The sequence below is a fragment of the Manis javanica genome, chromosome 2 (assembly GCF_040802235.1).
Source record: "Manis javanica isolate MJ-LG chromosome 2, MJ_LKY, whole genome shotgun sequence".
In the NCBI taxonomy this organism is placed as follows: domain Eukaryota; kingdom Metazoa; phylum Chordata; class Mammalia; order Pholidota; family Manidae; genus Manis; species Manis javanica.
In genome coordinates, this window is record NC_133157.1 from 102256635 (window position 1) to 102273004 (window position 16370).

The 16370-nt window shown below is 46.2% G+C and overlaps 1 protein-coding gene across 10 annotated transcripts in view; it reads left to right on the plus strand.

Annotated features, from left to right (window-relative positions):
• The window catches only part of ZNF438 (zinc finger protein 438), a 208797-nt gene extending 192977 nt beyond the window's left edge, over positions 1–15820 (plus strand). For all 10 annotated transcript variants that reach the window (XM_073228980.1, XM_073228979.1, XM_073228978.1 and 7 more), the window contains 2 exons: positions 570–4791; positions 12392–15820. In XM_073228980.1, coding sequence (XP_073085081.1) covers positions 570–1203 — 634 coding nt within the window. In that variant the 3' untranslated portion in view covers positions 1204–4791; positions 12392–15820. The remainder of the gene's footprint in view (positions 1–569; positions 4792–12391) is intronic.
• Positions 15821–16370: the final 550 nt, after the last annotated feature.

The window sequence follows — 16370 nt, forward strand, 5'->3', positions numbered from 1 at the left end:
CTTCCTGGATTTTCCAGAATTTCTCAGTTTTTCTTTAGGCATGTCTTTCCCTTTTAGATGTCTGGGTCTTTTATTCATGTGAATAAAGAAACCTCCTTAGAGGTACCTCATTCTTCATTGTTCTCCTGTAGTACATTTTGATTTTTTGGTAAAATGTCCAAACTGCATTTGGTGCTCCAGGTTAGGGAGGATAACAGGGGTGGTGCAGGACAGTTACGTTTAGCTGAGCCAAGTGGGGCCCGACAGCGCAGCCCTTAGTATTGGTACCACCTGCCTCGCACGTTGATCGCACCTGTTCTGTGGTAACCAGAACAGTTAGCTCCCCTGGGGCAGGGAACACTCTTCTACTAAATGGACACTGGTAGCTTGAGAATTGTGTGGCCTTCGGAGTGACAGCTGGTTGTCACTGTGGCCTTTGCTCCCCAGGCACTGTTTCCCTCGTCCTTTGTGCTTTATTGTCAGTGGGTGTGTTTTAGATCCTTTAAGCTGAGAGCTGAAAGGAAAAGTTGCAATTGTGTTTCTCCATGAAATCTTACAGTCTATGTAAGTCTTACTTTCCCCCTTTTCAGGGAGAACAAGTCAAGCCCGGAAGAGGACCTCCTTCTAAACCATGCAGACAAGGTCAAGTTACAAATCAAATGTGGCTGCTGTCACATCACTGCTCAGTCTTTTGCTGAAATAAAGTTTCACTTACTTTATGTTCATGGGGAAGAAATTCAGGGCCAGCTACAAGAAGAGATCCTACCGGGAAGCAAAGTTGCTCGGGAAGAGCTGGTTAAACACACTGCTCTGTGCTGGAAGCAACATCCTGAAAGAAGAAAGCTGCAGAGGCTTTATCCCTACAATGAGGAACACCGTGCATCCCCCATACTGAAAAAGCAGCTCTCCCTTCATCATCAGAATGATGCGGAAATACTTACGAAAAAAGAAGGAGCCCAGCCTGGACCCAGTCAGCCAGGAGAGGCGCCCCAGGGCCCAGTACACCCCAGTCCCCACATAGCTCTCCCAGGGGCCCCCGCCTCAGGTTTTAACTGCGTTCTTTGTGCACAGATGCTGGGAAGGAAGGAAGAACTCCTCCTGCACTGGGCACAGCAGCACCATTGTGAGAACCCATCCCAGCTGTGGGCGATTTTACATGTCCTGTCCATCCAGGGACTGGGTGCACTTCCCAGCAAGACTGAGCCCGGAAACACGGGAGCCTGAGCAGGGTCGAGAGTTTTGGGATCACCTTTCTCTCCAAGCTGTGTGTTTTCTGGTGGTGCTCCATTAGAAGAATCAAACAAGTTAGGACCTGCATTAATGAGCAGAAGTGATCTTTTGGTACATAGTTTTATTTTCTTATGAAATATGTATGCGTGCCCTTGGTGCATAGTTTTCTAACTATGTACAGTTTTATTTTAAAATTATGTGTACTAACTGTTACTGTCTTAGCCTTTTTCAGAATAAATAATAAGATCAAACTTTGGAGATTGAAATGTAAAGGATTACAGACCATTCTTCAAATACAGTTTTCAGTAAAAGCATGTATTGTTGGATTGTGAGTGTGTGTGTGTCCTTTTTTGTTCAAATGTTTTCTGTTTAGAACCACAAATGTGATTACGTTTCCAGGTGATAAAAACATTTCTTTCTCAACCATAATATATTATTGTTCATCAAATTCTTTGCTGTATTTGAATATTCTGTAGAGCAGTGTACTTAATAAGGTTCTCATCTACCGTAATTTAAAATCCATGTTTTCAGGACTTAAAGTTTTCTATCTAATTTTGCTATGTTCTTAAACATACACTGCATTGGAGATTAGTGTTGATGTTGGTCTTATAGCCATAGTGTTCCACATTAAAGTAATCAAAAAAAATTTAGTGCCTTAGCTGATAACAAAAAAAAAAACAAAACTCTTTTTGCTTTAAAATTATTTTTAAATAGTCTTTTGGACCAGAAAATTTATAGCCTGGAAGTGAACTAAGTAGTACAAGCCAGATACCGTGGTGTCTCTCGTGCTTTTCTCCACCCCCACCCCCACCCCACGTAACTTCAGAGGCTTGTTGCTAGCTGATCAATTTTAGTTGCAACAGTGCCTTTCGAGCCCAGGTTGTCTTTGAAAGTCAAGAATAAATGATGGCCTCTTAAATTCCTAGGAAATTACCTTGAATCAGAAAAGTTGCCATTTGAAGTTTATGGCCATCCTGGCTGCAAAATCATTTTATGAGAACAGGGGAGTTTGAGCAGTCATCTAACTAAAATTTCAGCCCTTGGATGAGAGCACTGTGCATGTGGCCAGTGCTGTTTGCCTGACACTTGGCCAGGCATCATCATAATGTTTTTCTGTGTTACAGGAAGTTCCTCAAACAGAGAAAGAACTAAATTCTAATTGATAAGCTGGTGGGTCTTCAGTCATCTTTTTTAATGTCTAGTGTTCAGAGGCACAGCTTGGCCCAAATAGTCCAAAAGGGAAAGCTCAATCCTTGACTTTTTGCAAGTAGTTTCACAAATTTGAGAAGAAGGTAGGGGTGGAAATCTCTGAAAGATTCTGCTGTGGTTTATCAATCGATCACACTCTACCCAGTTTCCAAGAGATGATTATCAGACTTCCACTGTTTGGTATTTTTAGAACTGCATAATGATACCATTTACCATTCAGTGCAGTACCTAGTTTGTTTTTGAAAGATTTGTCTTGAAGGCAGTAAAAAATGAGATCTACCACGAATACTATTTGAATTCAAACCATGAAACTTGAATTTGAACTATAAAATAATTTGTAGACTACTCAGATACTAAGCAATATTTCCGAAATACTGGCCAGTTGGCCAAGGGCAGAGGAGTAGGTGTGGAGTGTGGATAGAAGCAAAGGTGTGGGGACAGAATGCATCCACCCAGCACACAAAGGAAAGTCTGCAGTCCCCAAGGTTGTAGAGAATCCCCCCCTCCGTGGCCAGTGTTTAACCTCATATTCCTGCTGTGAAAGCATAGACAGCCTCTGGAAGGAAGCAGAGACTTGGGAGTGGGACAGAGAACAAAGGTAGGGAGATAAGACTGGCTCAGGATTAAGTGCCCTGGCTGGGTCCCTCTCTCATCAGCGCACTGATCCACAGGGGAACATGAGAGGGGAGTTAGCACTTGTCTTTAAACAAAACTCTTTTTTTCTACTTGAAGTATAGTTGATATCCTGTATTACATTGGTTTCAGGTGTACAATGTAGTGATTTAATAATTACATACATGACAAAATGCTCACCACAGTAAGTATATATAATTACCTTCTGTCACCATACAAAGATATTACAATATTATTGACTATGCTCTCTATGCTGTACTTTTCATCCCTGTGACTTACTTATTTTATAATCAGAAATTGGTACCTCTGTCCCCTCACCTGTTTCACCCATCCCCCTACCTCCCTCCCCTAGGGCAACTGCCAGTCTGTTCTCTGTATTTATGAGTCTATTTGTTTTATTTTATTTTTTAGATTCCACATACAAGTGAAATAATATGATATTTGTCTTTCTCTCTCCGGCTTATTTCACTTAGCATAATACCCTCTATGTCCATCCATGCTGTCACAAATGGCAAGATTTCATTCTTTTTTAATATTCTACTGTATATATTTGTACATCTTTATCCATTCATCTATCGATGGACACTTATGTTACTTCCATATCCTGGTTATTATAAATAATGCTACAGTAAACAGGGGTGCATTTATCTTTTCAAATCAGTGATTGTTTTCTCTGGGCAGGAACCCCAGAAGTAGAATTGCTCAATCATATGTTATTTCTAGTTTTAATTTTTTGAGTAACCTCCATACTGCTTTCCAAAGTGGCTGCACCAATTTATATTCCCACCAACAGTGCATGAAGCTTCCCTTTTCTCCACATTCTCACTAACAATTATTATATCTTGTCTTTTGGATAGTAGCCATTCTGATTGGTATGAGAAGGTATCTCATGTAGTTTTATTTGCCTTTCCCTGATGATTACTGATGTTCAGCATCTTTCCATGTGTTTGTTGGCCATCTGTATATCTTTGGAAAATTATCTATTAAGGTCAGGAGAGAAAGAAGCTTGCAGTGCAGAGGGGCCTCACTGGATGCCTGTGTATATGGGTTCATTCAGAATAAAATGTTTGTTATAGTTCTCAGCTTCTAGAAATACTCCCCTGCATTATAATGCAGGTAAGATAGGAGTTTCTGGCCCTTAATAGTAGCACTTCTTCCTTGAGAATGGTGGGAAAAGGGACTGAAAGGAAAGGAGCGACACACAGCAGCAATTCACCGGAGAGTTCCGCTTTATTAGGGAAAGGTGCTGGGTTATATAGGAAGGGGCATGAATTGATTGAGGTGTCACTTCTACGGGGCTGGTGGCTGTTGGCTAGGTGGTGGGATTGGGAGGGGGGCGAGAGGTGATTGGGCTTCAGGTGGCACCGGCGGGAACTGAGGACCCTGAAGAGAAGCCGGAAGTTTGCCATCTTACTGGTGGGGACCCTTCATTCCCCCCTTTCTCCTCTATGGGTTTGTGGACGTTGCTTTCTCTCTGGCTGCTTCCTGCTGAACAGGGGCAGAGAAGGGAGTGAGGGCTTGAGGATTGGGAGGAAAGGGTTGATAGGACTCCCTGCAGTAAGGACGAGTAGATGTGGACTTCTTCACGTTTGGAAATTAATGAAGGTTCCCTGTACCTATAGGTTGAGGACTTGTTGATTCCAATGGTGCCAAGAGGATATGGGTGTCAGGAGCCAGGCGTCTGCGGCCATTGTTCCAGGAACAGTTTCCAGTGGAGAGAGGGGTCCATCTCAGCATGTGGTGAGGAGGTCACGTGAGGGTGAGGGATCTTCTGTGGCCAGAAGCTGGTAGTTCCTGAGTAAAAGCTGGTTGAAAGCTTGATTAGAGATTTTTCCGACTTGGGATTTGATGAACTTTATTATACAGGGTAAGTAGAGACAGGCAAGAAGAATGATTATTATGGGGCCTGCAATGGGCCAGAGCTAGGTGAAGAGGGGGTTTGTTAGTATTGAAGAGAATGGGTTGGAATTGGAAGCAGAATGGAGGCTGGAGGCAAGGTCGGTGAGTTTGGTGATGTCAGTTTCTACAATGCCGGATTCGTTGATGTAATAGCAGCACTCTTCCCAGAGGAAGACGCAGGTGCCGCCCTTCTCGAATGTAAGCAGATCTAGGGCCCGCCGGTTTTGAAGGGGGACTTTAGCTAGCGAAGTGACCTGTCTTTGGAGAGAGGCTAGAGAATCGGCAGTGGATGTCAGGGCTCCCTCAAGTTTGGCATTGAGATCTCTAACTGCCTATAGAGAGTGACCTAAGGCTTCTCCCGAAAACCCTGCCCCAATGGCTGAGGTGATCAAAGAGCTACTGACCATGATGGGAAGAAAAGCAGCTCTTTTTGTGCACGAGTGCAAGGGAGGTTGGAGCTCAAGGAATTCTGCCATGCTGTAAAGTGTTAACCGTGGGATTAGGGTGACGAGAATGCAGGGTGTATCAGAGTTGGGAGGCAGTGAGTTGAAAAGACTGCCATTACACTAAAAGAAGTGTCCCGGTTGCATAAAAGTCTTAGAGTCGGAGGTAGGGGTGTAGATAGAGAGGCAGTGAAGTGCGCTGGAGGGGGGTGGAGTTGGGCCTACACAGTGGTGGATGGTGAGATTATCTGCGTATTCTGGTTCCCATAGGGGTATGTCTGCCAGGGGGCAGAGGGGTTGTCTTTCTGCATGGAAGGAGTAGTTGGAAATATTAAGGGGCACGGCGGCCAGCAGTGGGCGCTGTAGTGATGCACACAAGAAACAATTGGCTGTGTTAAGGGTGTGGTTGAGAAAGATGGTGGTGTCTTGAATGAGCTGTAATGAAGAGTAGGAGAAATGGGAAGAGGGGTGGGGATAAGAAGATGAAGAGGCGCCGTCAAGAGTTTGGATAATGACTTTTTCGGAATGTCTGATATCTGATGCAACTTGAGAGATTTGGGAATGAGAGGGAACATACTTTTGAGAGATATGAAGGGTACCGTGGGGGGTCGAGGACCCCCCCCCCATAGTAAACTGAGGCTGTGACTCTGGCAGCTCATCAAGAGTCCCAGGGATCTGGGATTGATAAGGAGAATGAGCCGTTGGGATATTTCATGAAACGGTTGGAGGAGTAATACTGTGGGTACTGGAAGTTACTCATGTAGTGAATTGCACAAGACCAGTAGGGACATCTCTTGTAGGTGTCTGGCTATCACCTGCAATAGGCTTGTTTTTGGTCATAGAGGAAGCAGAGGTAGGGAGAATAAGGGTAGCTGCTAGTGAACACTTCGGTGGAGGAAGGAAAGTGGAGGTATAAAGGCTCAGAGCAGCTTTTCAGAGGGCAGTCTGGTGTGGCAATGAGGGCAGTAACTTTTGTTTGATGCTGTGTGTAAGTCTGTCTGACTTTGAATCGCCATACAAAGGAGGCTGGGGTGGCGGGGAAGACAATAAGAATGAGGAAAAAAGGGAGAGAGCAGTAAAGGAGGAAAAAGTCATGATTTGGGTATGGATGGCAAAGGGGGTGAACGGGATTTTGGAGGAAAGAGGACAGTATGGTCAGGAGTCTGGAGGGAGGGAGAGTCTATAAACTTTTGTAGGTTAAGAGATCTTTTAGGTGATGTGGGGACAGAATGGTAAGGGTGAATGTCAGTTTATGAGCTTCTTTCTGCAAGAGCTGTCTAGCGGCTAATGCTCGTAGGCAGGGGGCCCATCTCCGAACTGTGGGGTCTAATTGCTTGGAGAGATAAGCTACTGGGGCAAAGGATGGGCCATAATATTGGCCTAGGACTCTTAAAGCATGACTGGACCTCTCATGAATGTATAATGAGAAGGGCTTCGACAAATCAGGAAGATGGAGAGCTGGGGCTTCTACAAGGGCTTGACGGAGCTTAATGAAGGAGTGTCGGGGTAAGGAGGATAATGGTTTTTTAGGGGGGGGCTCTTGCTGAGGTCGTATAGGGGTCTTGCCAACAGGGAGCAGGGAGAAGTTAGGGATCTACATTCTAAAATATCTAGCTAGGCTTAGAAAGGGCTTAGAAAGGAAAGGATTTCTGTCTTAGTTTTGGGAATGGGCAGGTCAGAGAGGAGCCATTTTCTGTCTAAGGTAATGGACTTTCTTTGTTGAGATAGAAGGAATCTGAGGTAAGTGACAGGAGGGGAAGAGATTTGAGCTTTGACGGGGGATACTCGGTAACTTCTGGAAGCTAGAAGGTTAAGTAGGGAGGCAGTGTCAAGTTGAGACTGTTCCCACGAGAGACTGCAGAGTAGAAGATTGTCTATGTATTATAATAAGGTGGACTTGGAGTGATCATGATGAAACTGTTTGAGGTCTTGAGCTAGGACCTGTCTAAAAATATGGGGACTATCTCGGAAGCTTTGTGGCAAAACTGTCCAAGTGAGTTGTTCAGAATGTCTTGTGTATGGGTCCGTCCAGGTGAAGATGAAAAAATCTTGGGAGCAGGGGTCTAGAGGGATAGAAAAATGGGTCCTTGAGATCTAGGACTGAGAAGTGGGATGCTGAGGCTGTATGGATTTGGAACTAAGGGATGGATAGGGACAATGGCTATGTTGATGAGGCGAAGGTTTTGGACAAGGCTGAAAGATCCGTTGGTTTTTTTAACAGCTAATATGGGGGTATTAAATGGGGAGTGAGTGGGTCTGCTTGAATGATGGGTTGGAGGCCTATGAGGGCTGAAGTGGTTAGGGGGTATTGGACCTGACAGATATACTGAGAGGGGTCACATAATTTGATAGAGGCAGGGGGACATAGGGCCATGGAGGAGCTTGTAATGTCCCAAATTTTGGGATTTACAGGGTGTATGAGGGCGGAACTGGAGCTTTCATTGGATAGAGGGGGGTTGTCGGCTATGAGGGCCATCAGAAAGGGAGTACTGGGGGCTGTGGGAGTGGATATAGTTATGGAAACATGGAGGAGGGAAAGGATGTCTCGTCCTAGTAAAGGGATGGGACACTGGGGCATAACCAGGAAGGAGTGGGAGAAAGGTATGGGATTGTCTTGAATTGTGTATAAAAGGGTGGGTGGGGGGTTTAATGGGAAAATCTGTTTACCTCCTACTCTGACTATAGGAGTAATGGCTGGCGTGGTAGGGCCCCAGTATTCTCGCAAGACTGAGAATGTGGCTCCTGTATCTAGGAGGAAGGAGATGGGGTGACCGTCTACTGTTAAAGTAACCCTGGGCTCCTGTTTGGTGATGGAAATGGTTGGGCGAGAAGCCCCCAGGCCCCATCAATCTTCTTCTGCCAGCCCCACTACGGCGGGCTTAGGATGGGGGTTGTTCGTCCAGCTTCCCCTTCGGGTGGTTGGGCAATCAGACCCCCAGTGGCCCTTTTTGTGGCATCTGGGGCATGGGGTGGTAGGAGATCTGGGGGAGGGGCATGCCCTTGACCAATATTCCTCTTTTCCGCACTTGAAACAAGCTCCTGGGGGGGCTTGTTTGTAGAGGGGCACCCAGGTTGTGGTTTTATCAGCTGGGCCAACATCTGGAAATTGGCCTGATCAGCCTTTTGTTTACGGTGTTCTTTCTCCTCTTCCCGCTTATGGAAGACTTTAAAGGCCACTGTTAGGATCTCAGTCTGTGGGGTAGCGGGGCCCTGTTCTAACTTTTTGAGTTTAGCTTTAATGTCGGGGTAGCCTTGAGCTAGGAAGTATGTCATAAGGACATATCTTCCTTCAGGTGTTTCTGGGTCCAGGCTGGTATACTGTAATAGGGCTTGAGTGAGTCTGTCTAAGAACTCGGAGGGGATTTCGTCTCTCTTTTGAATTATGTCTTGGAGCTTTTGAAAATTGACTACTTTACAAGCTGCCCTTTTTCAGACCTGCTATTAAGCAGGAGGCAAAAATATCTCAAGAGCAGACACTCATGGCGGTGTTATAATCTCAGTGTGGGTCTTGTTCGGGGATAGGGGCCCCAGCAGTGGGGCCAGGGGGATAGGTGGGGTCAGTCCTGAGGGTTTCGGTAGCCTGCATTTGGGCGAAGTCCCAAACTCGTCTAGCTCTTCAGGGAGGAGAGTATTGGCCAGGAGCATGAAAATGTCATGATGTGTGAGGCTGTAAGACTGGAGGGTCTATTGAAACCCCCTGATGTATGTCATGGGATCAGTGGAAAAGGAACTTAGGCGTTTCTCTAGTTGGGCTAAATCTCTTAAGGAGAAAGGGACGTGAACACGCACGATGCCCTTGGATTCTGCTACCTCCCGGAGGGGGGCGATAATTTGGGGAGGCTCTCGGGACTGAGTCTGAGGGGGACTGAAGGGTTCTGGCTCAGTCTGTGGGGGAGTGACACGGTCTAGCCGTGCCTAGTTGAGCAGGTCCTGAAGTGCAGAAGGGGGGCAAAGAAAATAAAGAAAGATAGAATCGGACCCACATGTCGCCAGCTAGCAGCTCAGCTGCTTACTTCTCCCGCTCTAGTTGGGCTTCAACTCGTGACTCTGAATTAAGAGTCCCATGCTCTACTAACTGAGCTGCAGCAGGGCTCTAGTTAATTGCTTATGGAATGCGTAAACAGAATGTTCTTTGTTCTCCATTCCTGCCACATCCGCAAGTGGGGGAAGGGCATATTTAGAAGCAGGGGCGGTGTTTCTATACATCTTCAAGGTTTCCTTATTTTCAGAGTGAGGAGTCTTGGCAAGATATGTTTTTGTGGACAGATAACTTCTAAGGACTGCACCAGTTGTTCTCTAGCTTGTGCTTTCCCATGCTGCATTCAGACATGGGGGAAGGTGCTTTCCCATTCTCCCTACAAACATGTGAGAAGACAAAGGCGGTCCCTAACAGGGGAGAAACAGGTGATGAGGGCAAAGACGGAGGAGGCCCCTGGGACCTAGTTAAAGGGGGGCTGAAAGGCTCAGGCTTAATCTGCAGGGAATGAAGGTGGAGGAGGTGAGATGGGGGAGGAGATGGTTGGGGAGGAAGGGAGAAGGGCTGTTGTAGGAGAAGAAGGGGAAGGGAGTGAACAGGAGGCTTCTGCAGGGGCGGCGGCTTGCAGGCTAGGAGAACTTGGGAGGGGGCGGGGAGAGGAGGAGGCGGAAAGCTTTGATATAGGGAATCTCCTTCCATTTTTTCAGGCGCTGGCAGTAGTTAAAAAGATCGCGAGTGATGTTAGGATCAAGAGTTCCCCCTGCAGGCCATTGGTTTTTATTGTCTAGGGGGTATGTCGGCCAATCTTGGGAGCAATATTTACGGAGAAGTTTTGGTTTTATATCAGGCGTCAGGGAGAGGGTAGCCAGATGCTTAAGCAGGCATTCAAGAGGTGAACTTTCAGGGAGGGATGAGGAGGCTCCCATGGCTAAAGGACAGAGAAGGAGACAAACAGGGGAAGACGAACAGAGATCCTCGGACTGGAAGCAGACCACAAGGAGACAAAGGGCATCCCCGATGATCCTTGGTGGTCTGCGGAAACTCGTATACGAGTCAGAATTTCTTGGGAAGTGTGGGTCATCACCCAGACTTCCCTAAGAAGGCAGAGTGCCGTAGTCACGAGGTACCTAGCACTAGGCGTTTTTGGCGGACAGAACAGAAGGAGGAGGGGGGGAAAAGGGAGCGTTCTCATCCACAAAGGAGTCACCTCGTTTATGGCTGTTGGAGGGGGGTGCCTGAGAGTCGGCCGCAGCCATGAAGGCCTGAGGCGGGGATTTATGACTGTCGGAGGAGGGGCCTGAGCGTCCGCCGCAGCCGTAAAGGCTTGAGTCGGGGATTTATGGCTGTTGGAGGAGGGGCCTGAGGGTCCACCGCAGCCGTGAAGGCTTGAGGCGGGGAGAGTTCCCTCCTCATCCCCGAGCGTCAGGGCCTTGCCGGACGATCACGGTCAATGGCACTGCGATAGCTCGGGGAAGAGTGGCCCACTCTGGGGGGAAAACTTACCTAAAGGCCAGAGAGGAGTGGTGAGTGTTAGGAGCCAGCGCCGGAAAAAGAGGACAAGGGCAAGCTGCTGCTGGTGTCGGGGGGAAGACGGGGCCCAGTTGGGGTGTCCCATCTCCCGGGTTTCGGCACCAATGAAAGGAAAGAAGCGACACATAGCAGCAATTCACCGGAGAGTTCCACTTTATTAGGGAAAGGTGCTGGGTTATATAGGAAGGGGCATGAATTGATTGAGGTGTCACTTCTACGGGGCTGGTGGCTGTTGGCTAGGTGCTGGGATTGGGAGGGGGGCAAGAGGTGATTGGGCTTCAGGTGGCACCGGCGGGAATTGAGGACCCCGAAGAGAAGCCGGAAGTTTGCCATCTTACTGGTGGGGACCCTTCAGGGACTTCTGAAGAAAAGAAGAATAATTCAGCTCAAGGACTTTGGGAACAGCTCCAGTGGGTAACAGTGGGCCTTAATTGATGAACCTTCCCTGGGCATAGACTTGCTGGCACAGTCCCAACCCAGCACTTAACCCAAAGGCAGTGAGAGCCAAAGTGCTGTGCTGCTTGTTCTGTGTGATCTGCAGCTACCTTCCTACAGCTCCATCCCTCACCTGTAAGGAGCGAGTGGTGATCACATCTCAAGGCATTATTGTGAAGAGTCCGTGGCACACAAATAAAATGGCTGGCACATTTGGGCCACGTGATAACTAGTGGCTGATATTTACTGTGCTTTTGGCCAGGCTTGGAAGAAGAGGCATGCTATATACCACAGAAAGATCATTAGAAATGTCTTATTAGCTAGGCCTCAAATCCAGAAGACAAGGGTGAGAATTAATGAGAACCACAGAAATTTTCATGTTTGCATAAGACTGAATGTTAATTTTTAAGTAATCAAACTGGGATTTGGATGGCGTAGAGGTTTGGTAAGTGTCTATTTAATCAATATAGAAAGCAAAATTCACTAAATTATTTCTGATTCAGTCCCCACTCCTGGCCTCGTATTCCTCCCTGTGGCCCCCTCTTCGCCCGCTCCTGTCCCTGATCTAGCTGCCAGCACAGCACCCACCCCAGTGCCCTGAACTTGACAGGAGACTTGTCTGCTTCCCACGCTAGACCACTAGCCTCTCGAGGGCAAGAACTGTGTCTTTGTCCAGTATGTATCACCACAGGGTCCAGCACTTGGCATGGACTAGTGCACTGTAAGTAGTTGTTGAAGAAATGGATACATTAGCTAAATACAAACAAAATTGGCACGCCCTTCTTTGTGAATAAAACCAGCTTTAGGAGCAACCAGACTCATAGCAAGGAAGGCATCGAGGCCAATTTGATCTTAAATTCAGCACAAACTTTGTGTAATGTCTTCTGCTTCTTGGAAAATTGTCCCAAAGCCAGCAAAATGAGATTTTTTTCCTCTTCTTTTGGCCCTAAATTATTTCTGAAAGTTACAGCATTTTAGATTTGTATTGTTTTATTAGCTGTCATTTTTATTCATGTCCCCTTTTGTTTCTCTTTCTCTGGACCTCTTCCTGGTTTAGCTTGCCTGTTCCTGTTAAGCCGCTCCTCATATGGAAACTTGTCTCTTCATCAGCACACCATAAATAATCAAACCTGGGTGCGTTCCATTGCCTTCTCTGGCTCCACGCTCCTGCCGCCCAGCTGCACGGCTCCAGCATTCTGTGGCCCCAGTGACATGATGGTTGGCAATAAATGTTCAACTTCATTTATTTATTAGAGTTCTCAGCTCTGGATTGGTTTTCTCCATTCACACTGCTGACATGCTTTGTTAAGTACATGTTTTATAGACTCTTCCCTCTTCACTAAGCTCCTGAGAAGAAGGGCCCTAGTAAGGATGAACTGGGATTTAACAGGACAGGTTTTCATCTTCAACTTCATACTGACTTTCCATTAGACAATCAGCAGCTTATCCAAGCTTGTGGTGCAACCCAGTATATATTTTAACTCTGTCCACCTCATCAGGAATGTTCCCTTGAGGTGAAATCTTTATCATATCTCATATTTGGTCTTGGCCATGGCTATCTTCATAATAAAACTATAACCATAGTTTTGCAAGCATATTTTAAATTTGTGTTTAGTATGCAGGTGTTAGCTTAATAGTACATCACATTTTCTGTACTCTCAAGTGTGAAAATGTTTCAATGAGTGCCTAGCCCTGGGAAAACTCACTATCTTTTGAAGGAAACCAATTGTGACAACTGAAAGAGAAGTAAAGATTACTTATTATAATTATGATGTGAGGCTAATCAGGTTCTGTTTTGCCTTTTAATGAAACTTGCTATCTTCGAAATTGCCCCCCTCCCCCACCTGCCACCCATTAGTTAACTTAGCAGTAAAGAAGTCACATATAATAGAGGAGCAATAGTGCCTCTTTTAGTATGTTTCAAAACCAAATTACAAGCAATTAGCATTATAATAGGTCATTTTTAAAAATAAACAACCATTAAGTGTTACTCGGAAAAACTAAAAGGTTTTACCTTCTGTGTTATGAGTTTATTCTTCACTTAGGGGTTGCAAGGAGACCACCAGGTGTTCTATAGGCATCTGTAGAAACAGAGCAATGAACTTGATCTGATTGCTGCCTGAGTTGTAATACAGATCTTACAACAAATATTTGGGCAAGGAAGAGATCCAGGTGGCTCAAACACAAGAGCTGCATAGCCGTCCTGAAGCTCTGGCTGTATCCAGAAATCATATTTAAGAGAATGTTCTTAGCAGACTGAAACACTGCCTTTTTCTAGTCGAATCCAAATTAAGCACAGTTCAATTTTTCATAAGACATTCATGGAACCAAGCCTTTTTAACAATGTTTACACCCAAAGAAGTTGAAATATCCAAGAAAACTAAGTCTGTGGTGTTTTTCCTGAGGTAAATGGTGGAGTGAGGGAAGCAAGCGGGAAATAATACTGTGTCAAGATGTGGCATGAGGAGCTTTCTGATGATGAAAGACCCAAATGATGGCAGAAGGTAGTGGTAATTCAGTGTCGAGCATCAAAATGCCACTGATACTCTGGTAAAAGCCGAGGTGTGCTCTCTTCAAGGGTTGAGGGAGTGTTTGGGGCTCCAAGGCTGTCAGTGTGTGGGTAAAACTGAAACATTTCCAGAATATCTCACCTGGCTTTAGTATATCTGCATATCAATAGGCGTTCAGAGGTGGAAAGAAGTATGGCTTTAGTGCATTTGCGTCTTTCCTCAGGGGTGGAGAGAAGTTCATCTCCATATCAATGGGTAATTACCTGGGCAACAGAGGGCTTATCTGTACCTGAGAGGTGAAGGAGAGGGCCGGTGTGGTTACTGCTGGAGCAGGAGAAAAAAGATGGCCTGGGACTGCAGTTTGTGAGCAATAAACAGGTTTTAAACTTTATTTTTTCCTATGACTGATTTTGGTTTTTTAGAGGTATTTTGCCCTGGGATTTCCTTTCCCCGGACTTACAATTGGCATAGTATTGGCAGGATTCCTGTGAACCCAAAATCTGTCATAATGGGTGCGACCTTTGGGAGGGCCGCCCCTAGAAATGATGGGGAGAAGCAGCGCTCACACCGAGGGACATGTGTCTACACTCATGTGGTTGTGGAGGTGCCACCACCGCTGCTGGCCATGCTGACCGTGGCTCAAGCCTAAGGCTACTGCTTCTGCCACTGCTGCTGCTCTTGCTGCCGGCCGGAGCCTGGCCACAACAATGGAAAGGAGCAGAGGTCCAGGTCACCTTGAAGCAACTGGCTGCTGTGTACCACACCTTGCTGGCTACAGAGCCCATTGCCAAAACAGCTCCAACCAAGGTCATAACCTCCTATCCCATCGCGGGGTGGGTGCGAGACTGGACCCAAAGGCCATGGAGTGGTGTGGCACAACAGACACCTCAAAAGACAATGTGGGCCCATCGGTGTGGCTTGTCTTTCACCTTTGAAGAAGTCAGCCGAGCCCGGAAGGAGTAGCCTGCACGTTGTGCAGATCAGCAAACCACCAAGAGGGGCCTAGAGCATCTCTCTGTAGCCTATTGTCGGTCGCTGGTTACTGAGAGCAATCCAGGTACCCACTTTATTGGACATGTGTTGCAAGGATGGGTGCAGCAATTAGGAGTAAAATGGACGTGGCCCTGGACATTTCAACACATGTATCGGCAATGACTGGCTCTTCTGGCACCTTGGGGAAAAGGCCTGGAAGCTGGCCTTCTGTGTATTCCTGTAATAACAGCAAATTGGCCCTCGACAATCAAAGTTATTTGCTTCTACAGTCCTTGTGTCCTGGATGTGCCCCCTGGCTGCAGCTGCCACATGATGGATGGAAGGAAGAGCTTTGAACTTAATCTTCATGGGACTTTGAACCTAGATGAATCCTCTGGCTTGAGAATTATGATTGTGCTGCTGTTGTCAAGAAAATAATGTTTAAAGAGACGCTTGACTTTGTCTAATGTTTGGTAAAAGTTTTGTGATCAATCTAGTATGATTGTTAGGAATGAGTAAACAAGTGTAGAAACTTATTTTGTGCTTAGTGAGAGATTGTGCTGTAAAGTACATTTATTTGATCTGCATAGGCTGAATCCTCTAGCCTCTAGGCTTGAAGATTATCAAGATTTTATTGCTGTTGCTATTGCATGTTACTAGATTGGTCAGAAGAGGGAGATCGAGTAAATTCTAAGGCGAGATTTCTGAAAGGGTGGTTTGTGGGTAAAATTGAAACATTTCCAGAATATCTCACCTGGCTTTGGTACATCTGCATATCAGTAGGCGTTCAGAGGTGGAAAGAAGTATGGCTTTAGTGCATTTGCATCTTTCTTCAGGGGTAGAGGAGTTCATCTCCATATCAATGGGTGATTACCTGGGCAACAGAAGGCTTATCTGTACCCCAGAGGTGAGGGGGAGGGCCGGTGGTGTTGTGGCTGCTTGAGTAGAGAAGAAAGATGGCCTCGGACTGCAGTTTGTGAGCAATAAATGGGTTTTAAACTTTATTACTCCCTTTGACTGATTTTGGTTTTTAGAGGTATTTTGCCCCGAGATGTCCTTTCCCCAGACTTACAGAGTGTCACAGGTCACAGTTAATGCATTCAGAAAGAACAAAGGGCCTTCTAGCTTAACAAGGACAGTGAAAGAGATTCCTTATGGCCTTCAAAGTCTGAAAGGAAACACTGAATTTCAGTTGGTGGCATAGCTGATAGAGTAGGCAGATTAAAAAGCCAGCTCTCCTAAAGTAAAAGTGTTTGACCCTATTTCAGGAAAACAGGCTAATTGCTTGCTGTCTGCACCTTGTGGCCAGGAGTGTTGGGTAAGGTGAGCCAGCTCTGGTGCTCTGGAAGGTCTGAGTTAAACCTTCCACACAGTTAGCACAGCAGCCGAATGCCCCAAGTTGTTAGCTAATACCCACCAATTTCCTACCAATTGCTGTCACAGCCAGCGGCAAGCCCTTATGTCATCCCAATACTGTCTGTCAGATTCATCAACATGGCTGAGAAAATGTCTCAGATGGACAATTCTTCTAGAAGATCATTAATATAGGACACA